The 8,184-nt window shown below is 55.2% G+C and overlaps 1 protein-coding gene across 5 annotated transcripts; it reads left to right on the forward strand.

Annotated features, from left to right (window-relative positions):
* The first annotated feature begins 275 nt into the window (after nucleotides 1-275).
* LOC119039222 (GTPase IMAP family member 1) lies at nucleotides 276-4,863 on the forward strand. 5 transcript variants are annotated; one of them, XM_053671884.1, is made up of 4 exons: nucleotides 276-387; nucleotides 912-1,176; nucleotides 2,523-2,571; nucleotides 3,594-4,863. In XM_053671884.1, the coding sequence occupies exons 3-4, from the start codon at nucleotides 2,529-2,531 to the stop codon at nucleotides 4,490-4,492; spliced, it is 942 nt and encodes a 313-aa protein (XP_053527859.1). In that variant the 5' UTR covers nucleotides 276-387; nucleotides 912-1,176; nucleotides 2,523-2,528; the 3' UTR covers nucleotides 4,493-4,863. The 5 variants fall into 5 exon arrangements, with proteins under 5 accessions (XP_053527859.1, XP_053527861.1, XP_053527860.1 ...); XM_053671886.1 differs by having other exon boundaries at nucleotides 980-1,176; XM_053671885.1 differs by having other exon boundaries at nucleotides 983-1,176.
* The last annotated feature ends 3,321 nt before the right edge of the window (nucleotides 4,864-8,184 follow it).

Consider the following 8,184-nt stretch of genomic DNA (forward strand, 5'->3'; position numbering starts at 1 on the left):
GCCCAGCAAGCAAAAGCAGTTAAGACTCATGGTCAAGGCTAGAAAGGAATTCAGGCCTCAGAACCTTACATGCTCTTGTCCTCTGAGGTTACAGCCCCTGGGGGACAAGCTGTTGGTGTCACAGGGACTTTCAGAGGACACCACCATGGACCACAGCCTCATTTCCCAGTGGAAATTCAGCATCCCCACTCCCTCAGTAAGGAGTGTTCCTGTCTCTTTAAATTGTCACCCTGGCCCCACCCCCACCCCACCCCTGGGCTTCCTGCTCTCTGAGGTCTGAGAGGCAGGACACTTGCCCTGGTAGCAGGAGGAACAGCCTGCTGCACTGAAACCAGAGGACAGCAGTTGGTGCTGGGCTTCTGTGACTGTCCCCTCTCTGCAGGAAAGGTGAGATCTGTGGGGGATGGCCCCCAGGGGAGGAGGGCTGTGAGGATGGGGAGGAATGCAGTGTGGGCAGGAAGCTCCCTGAGTGAGTGGCTCTGGGCCAGAGGGCAGTGGGAAAGGGCATGGGACCTAGAAGGAGACATTCAGGACACCCTGAGTCCCACACAGAGCAGGTTATGGCCACAGCTCCCCCAGCCCAGGTGCCCACAGGACCAACACTCTCCCAAGGGCTCCCCTGGCAAGCAGGGAAGGGGTCAGCTCGCTCTTGTGCAGGGACCAAAACTTCCTTTAGAGGGCAGCAGACTCCCCCCCCCCCCACATGCATAGTCAAACAGGCAAGAGATTTCTGAGGACATGGAAGCAAATCCCCTAAGAACTAGAGACAAAATGACAGTAATGTGGGCACCTGGGCTGAACCTCCCCAAACACTCCACTCTTCTCTGAGTTGTGCACAAACGGTCTTGCTGGAGGAGGCAGCCAAGGTTGTGAACTTGGTCTTTGCACACCTGTCATAACTCTCCCCTTAGACACTGCTCCAAACCTGAGCTTTCAGGGTGTGTGTGCAGCTGAGCCCCTGAGCTCCCCCCACTCCCAGCAGGACGAGGGGCTGGACTGGGGAGACTGACCCAGAGACTCAGGGCCAGGCTGAGTGCCTCAGAATCACCGGTGGACTGGGGTACCGGGCTGCTCCTGTTCTGAAGGTACAGACACGTGAACCAAACCCGCTGAGAAATACACCTTTCCCAGAGTCCCCTGGATAACGCCTGAAGGGGGTCAGAAGCCCTGGACAAGGTAAGCGCACCTGCCCCTCAGAGATCTGATACACCTGCAGCCCAGAGGTCGGCTCTCTGGAATGGCTGAGAACTTTCCAAATCCCACCCCAGACTCTGTGGGATGTTCTGAAGGGCCCACCTTCAGGTCCAGGGTGGTCCTTGTACCTTCTCTTCTCCATCTTGGACCAAGACCCTTTGCTTTCACTAAATTACTGGGTTTTGCTATGACTCTCTGGCTCTTTCTCCAATTCTGCTCTGCTGCCATTCATGAGAGTGTGTTGATTCGTAAGGAGGGGCAGCGGGTGGTGGACGTGAACAGTAGTGTAGGCTCGGAGGGGGAAGGAGCCATGTTCCAGCAAAAACACCAAGACCTTTGGACTGAGGACCAGGCCAGCCCGTCATCGAAGTCCTTTCCCCAGAGACAAGGTGTTCAGCGACCTCCCCCTTGACCTTTCTTTACGTGGTGCCACCGGAAGAGAACGCAGTCACCTTTGGTCACCAGGTGGAATTAGAAATGGACCCTACAGCAAGGACAGGGCTCAGACAGGGCCTGGGGGGAGACTGAAGGGCCACAATCAGAAGAGCACAAGGTGGCTGGGAAAGGCCTGACATTTGCTCTCGGAGATGGGGGGCAGCCCAGTGAGGGGGTCACCGTCCTGAGTCTGGACAGGAGACTGAGGACAGAGGGGTGCTGTGCTCAGGGACTCAGTGATTCCAGAATGTTCCATCATGTTCATGATGCCTGAGTGGCTGGAACCACCTGACCTGGAGAAGCCACAGCTTTGGGGGCAGGACATCAGGAGTTGGAGGGGAGTGGCCCAGCTCTCAGGGCCACCGATCCCATCAGACACCCCGAGACAGAGCAAGAATTTGGCTTCCCAAGAGCAGAGTCACAGGCTCTCCAGGTCACCTGGGACATAGGATTCTTTTCCAGTTTCCAAAACCCCAATTCCAGTTCCCATCCTGTGTGTCTCCCAGCCAACCCCGCTAAGTGGTTCCCCCAGTCACTGAGCCTCTTGTCTATTCTCCCAGTCTCCCCAAGACTCCTGGGAAAACTTAGCATCTACCTCTTTGGTCCCCAGCACAGAGCTACCTGGGAGAAATTAGCATCTGAAGCTTGGTCACTGACCTGAGTAACTGTCACAACCTGCCCTCGGCCGTGTGCCTTTGGCGGCCCTGAACAGACAGAGCTCAGCAAACCTCTCCCAGCATCAGCTCCGCCCCTGCCTGGGCCCTTGCAGTGTTGCTCCCTCAAGTGCCATGTTCAGGGGGAGCGGGGACCACAACTTTGTCACTGTGCTGTCAGCAGCTCTTGGCGGTAGTTGTACCACTTCAATGAACCATCTGTGTTTGGGACTCTTCCAGCTAAGCATGGGAGGACGGAAGATGGCAAGAGATGAGGAAAACCCCTGGGGTAAGAGCACTTCTCCCACTGAGAACTTGGCCCCAGGTGTGAGCTCTGGGTGATGATGGAAATGGGCGACCTCAGGACTGAGCAGGCAGGCCCTAAAGGACGCCCCGAGATGTCAGGGAGTCCTGACACAGCAAGAGCCCTGACCTGTGTGCTGTAGCTGAGTCCCTGCCCCTGCCCAGCTGGGAGGTGCTAACATCTTTCACTGGCCTGCGCCCCCTGGTGCCAAAGTGTACAATGAGGACACTAAACCCACCCTGACCCCACAGAGGAGGATGGAGAGGGCATCAGCTCCTGCACTGGAGGGGGGTCACGCACCAGGTAGAGGGTTAGAGACCCAGGGTGGGGAGTACACAGGTGTCTCATTAGTAGGCAGCAGGGTTAAGAGAGGGAGATGGGGTGAGGGGAGAAGAGGGGGAGAGGGAGAGGAGGAGGAAGGAAAGGAGTGATGGCATCTAACATCCCCAGGAGGAAACAACACCACACTTACTCCCAATTTTGCACAAAGGTTTAACACTTAGATTAAGCAACTGCCAAGGTGGCACAGCCGGCCCATGGCAGGGCTGGGAGTCAAGCCCGGGTCTGGGACCCCACAGAGCCCTTCACACTCAGGCCCACCGCCCCCTCCTGCCTTCTTCCCTGGGCTGGACCCTGGGGGACAGTGGCAGAGGCCACTGATGCTGCCCAGCAGGGACAGCTCTGCCCCATGAGGACGACCAGGGGTAATGCAGGGGAGGCCATGCCTGGGACTACACAGGGACACCCTCTAGAGGAATGCCCACCAGGTGACGAGCACCTACAGGTGCTCCTGGTGAAGCCGAGAGGGCAGGGGTGATGGTGAAGGTGCCCTGGGGTTGGGACAGCTCTGACCGATGACCACAGTAAGGGTTTGCTTGGAAAGCAGAGTTGAAATGCTGTTGTTCTCCTTTGTTACAAGGGCTCTGGGGGTTCGGGTGGGGGGACCAGGTAACCAGGACACCTAGTTGCTTTAGGGTTTGGAAGCTCACAGACCACCTGTCCTCCAGGTTATGAAGACACCACGAGTGGCCCAAAGGAGAAGAAGCTGAGGCTCATCCTGGCAGGGAGGACAGGGGTGGGGAAGAGCGCCACTGGGAACAGCATCCTGGGCCGGAGGTGCTTCGTCTCCAGGCTCGAGGCCACCTCAGTGACCAGAACATGCGAGGTGCAGAGCTGCAAGTGGGGTGACTGGAACGTGGAAGTCATGGACACCCCGGACATTTTCAGCCCTCAAGTCCCCAAAACAGACCCAGGATTCCATGAGCGGGCGAGCTGCTACCTGCTGTCGGCACCCGGGCCCCATGCGCTGGTCCTGGTGACTCAGCTGGGCCGCTTCACCATGCAGGACCAGCAGGCCCTGAGAGCACTCAAGGACCTGTTCGGGGACCACGTGACAGCGCGCACCATCGTACTGTTCACCCGCAAGGACGACCTGGCGGGGGGCTCGCTGCAGGAGTTCGTGCGTGACACAGACAACGGCGCACTGAGGAGGCTGGTGGACGAGTGCGGGGGCCGCGTGTGCGCCTTCGACAACCGGGCGGTGGGCCCAGAGCAGGAAGCCCAGGTGCGGGAGCTGCGGCGGCTGGTGGAGAGCCTAGTACGGGACCACTCTGTTGTCCCCTTCACCAACGACGTGTACCACCTGGTGCAGACGCTGGCCAGGGTGGGTCCGCAGGAGCGGAGGCGCAGGGTGGCCAAGAAACTGGCCGACAGCACTCGTGGCCGGCAGGGGCGCCAGCTGCTGGTCAGGCTGCAGGCTTGGGTGCCGCCCAGGAAGATGTGCGCGGTGCTGCTGCTGTGTGCTGTGTTCCTCCTGTTCTTCCGACTGCTCGCCGGACAAGGGCCTGAGCCCCAAATCGGCTCTGAGCCCCAAATCGGCCCTGAGCCCCAAATCGGTCCTGAGTGACAGGCTATAAACAGCACTTTGACTGGTCAGCTGACCATCACACTCATCTCTGGTGTCTGTGCCTCCAGGGTCCACAGGTTTGCCTTGTGTCCCTCACCTGGCAGTAATCTACCAACAACAATATCCTACCAGGTCCTGTCTCTTCCCCAAAACGTGCCTTCGTGACCTAGCCCTCTCTGAGCTTCTTTCTTACTTAAGCCAAATAACTGTTGCTTTTGCCTCTTTTCCACTGACCTCAGGCTGTGTCCCCTGTCACTGAATCAGCCCCTGTCTCCCCACGGGACCAGGGTCAGGCCCCACCCAAACCCTCAGTCCATCCCCACTGGTTTCAGTTGACCATGAACTGAGTGAATAAATGCACTGGATGTTCACATCGTCTTGTCCGACATCAGTATTTGTAGACGTTAGCTCATCCCCCTGATACTCGCATTGAACAAAGGCACTGCTCTGTCGTCCCCGACCCACCTGCAAAACCACACTCACACCCAAGTGCAGGAACACACACACACACACACACACACACTAGGGTGCATGCCCACAGGAAGAGAAGACCCTGAAGAACTGTCTTTCTGTCCCTGCAGGGGACATCTCCCCAGGGGATTCTGTGTCACTATCAGAACACTTACTAGCCCAAGGAAACTTGAACTAGAGACTCAAGTCCCTGGGAGCCACAGAGGCTCTGAGGAGAGTTTACTTCCCCAGAGGACTTTTGTCACTAGCTGGCACATTCATGGGGGTGGGAGTGTGCTTTGCCACTGAGGGATAAAGCCAAAAAATTAGGAGGGTTGAAATCTTATAATAAAGGGCCCACAGACCCTGGTGGGCTGAGCACTGGTGACACCATGGTGGGCAAAGCGTCCGCCCCGCTGTGCCATGCATATCCGGGAAGGTCAACTCTGGGCCCAGGTAGAATGAGCCAGGTTAGCCAACTCATCTCTGCACCCACACTTGCTGTGTCCCCAGGGTCTCCACCCTCACACACAAACTCAAGCTCACCCCAGATTCTACTGGGTCCCTATGGTGTCCTCTGCTCTGTCCTCACGGACAGAGAGTCCCAGGTCACTGATGCCCTCACATCACTGAAGAGACACATCAGAGGGAAAATAATCTGCAACAGCTGAGCACACAGTGGAGAGAGAGGCCCAGCAGCCCCTCCTGGAACCACTGCCAACATGAACAGGAACCCAATGCCAAGGCCGAGACTCAGCACTTCCTCTGCTGCCGAGGTCACTCTGCTTCCAGGGTCATGCACAGTCCCCAGTAGGGGGCCTGATGGGGAATCTGGATTCTCGTCTTGTCCACCTTCCAACATCCTTTTGCAAAGAACAAAGGGAAAAAGGCTACCATTGTCTCTTCGCTGAGATGGGACATGGTCAGTGGTAAACAAATGAGAAAGAAAAAAAAGAAAAGCATCCAGTGGGAGCAATGAAACACGTGATTCTCCCCCCTTGGTTGGGGAGGGAGGGAGCCCAGGGGTCCCCCAGGGACAGTGATGGAGCTGCTGGGATGTAGGCAGAAGCCCCCAGGGGTTCCAAGGAGCAGGCACACCCCACTACAGCTGCAATTCAGGTACATCAGGGAAGAGAATGTTTGCTAATAAAAAGGCACAGATTGGCCGAGTAGGTTAAAACTCATGCCCCAAACATTGGCTGCTTTCAGAAAAAGCCTTTCAAATATTATGGTAGAAACAGGTTGAACATCAAAGGATAGAATAAATGGTGCAAAAGGAAGAAGGAATAGCTGTATTGATAGCAAACGAATTAGACTTCAAACCAAAGAAAATTCCCAGGTGCAGGAAGTTGAACATTGTAGAAGGGTGGAAGGCCCCTCCACCAAGAAGACAGAGCAATCCTAAATGTTTCCTCCAAGACCAAAGAAGCCAAATGTGTGCGCAGAAACTGAAAGTGAAAGGGGAATCAGGCAAATCCACGATCGTGGTTAGAGACTTCACTGCTCTCCCCCTACAATCGACAGAACAGCTACCTGAAAAATGAGCCGGGGTCTAAAAGGATCCCTCACACCGTCCCTCCACGGGGCTAACTGGCATTTGTGGAAGTTGAAATTTACAGAAGACACATTTTTTTTTTCGGGGGCACATGGATCCCGTGACAGGATAGGCCCTGTCCTGGGCCTCAACACAAAGCTCACCACGTGTAGAAGAGCTGACATGGAGTGGGATGTGTCCTCGGACCACAGGAGAGTCCAGCCAGGACTCAGGAGCCACTCCTTCACCGACTGTCGGCAGCCAGCAGAGCCGGGGCTCCCTGCACGTCATCGGAACCTGGGAGAAGTTCCGTTGATGGCTCCCCCAGGTCAAATTCTAAGTCTGCAAAGGGACTTTTCTGGGCTTGGAAGGCACTCACGACACTATAACTGAAGGATGAATGACTAAGGGGTAAAGAGACATTCTCCTTTTCTTTCTACCCATTGGTGAAACCAACCTCCCTGGTGAGGAGAAGAGGTGACCATGTCTTCCACCCCACGTCGGTCCCCTTGTTCCAACAACCCCTCACTCATTTTCCACTCAGAGGACAGATGTCCTTGATCTAGTAGGGACAGCTTCAGTCTCTGTTCACCCTTGGCCAGCCCCACCTACCAGTATGGATGCGCTAACCCTGGGCATGATCAGCTACCCTTGGTGCAATTTAGCCTCTTCATGAAAATCCAGGTCCTGTCGGGGCAGACACCTACCTACCAGGCCCTGCTGGGAGTCAGCCTCACTGAACACTCACCAGCCCCCCAACCCACCCAGTCCCTGCAAGGCCTCAGACAGCCCCCTCCCCCAGCCACTCCCCACTCACAGAGACCACAGGGAGTCCTGCTTTCTCATCAACAGCAGAGAAACTGCTGTCTCTTTCCCCCCAGGGGCCAAGGAAGCATAGATGGTGCCCAATGGGCCACCCATGGCCCAGAGTCCGGACCAGACCCTAGGTCTTCAACTCCCTCTGCCCTTCCAGGACCCGTTTGACGTAAGACGGTGGGACGTGTGGAAGTAAAACCAGAAGTCAGAGGGGGCTGGGGAGAAAATTAGTTGATCGGGAAACCCCATATCTCTTCCTTGTCTGTGCTCAGTTTGGGAAAACAAGGAAATAATACCCAGTATTGGGGAAGGAGTGTTGAAATCTCCAACTGTAAGTGTGGGGTCATCTCTTTCCCCATTTGTTTGGGTCAGTGTGCCCTCCTTGGAGTTGAAAGTTCTGTTGTTTTCTGAAGCTCCGGGACTTAGGAGGTACTTTCAATATTATTGTCTCGTGGACGCATTTACCTATCTGTCATTATGAAAGGTCTTTCTTCATCCCACGTGTAAAGATGGTATTGTTTGGCTCCTACTTTGTTTGACTTTAATACAGCCGCTGCAGGTGTCAAACGCTGAGCCTGTGCGTGGTTTCTCTTTTTGACGGTGTGTCTTTTTGGGTTCTTCCCCTGTAATCTGTCTGGGTCTCTACATGTAAAGTGGGATTTCCTTCACACAGCACACAGGTGGGCCCTGCTTTTCAAACCCAACCTGACTGTCTTATAATTGAAGCATTTAGATAACTTACATCTAATATTATTTATATGGTTGGGTTTGAGTTCATCATTTTGCTACTCGTCTCTGTCCCATCTGTCCTTTTTTTCTCTGCCTTTTTTGGTCAATTTTAAAATTTCACTGTATTTCATCTCCTGCTTTATTAGCTGCACCTCATGTTAGT

This window comes from Artibeus jamaicensis, unplaced genomic scaffold, assembly GCF_021234435.1.
Source record: "Artibeus jamaicensis isolate MK-2021 breed Jamaican fruit bat unplaced genomic scaffold, CSHL_Jam_final contig_718, whole genome shotgun sequence".
NCBI lineage: Eukaryota > Metazoa > Chordata > Mammalia > Chiroptera > Phyllostomidae > Artibeus > Artibeus jamaicensis.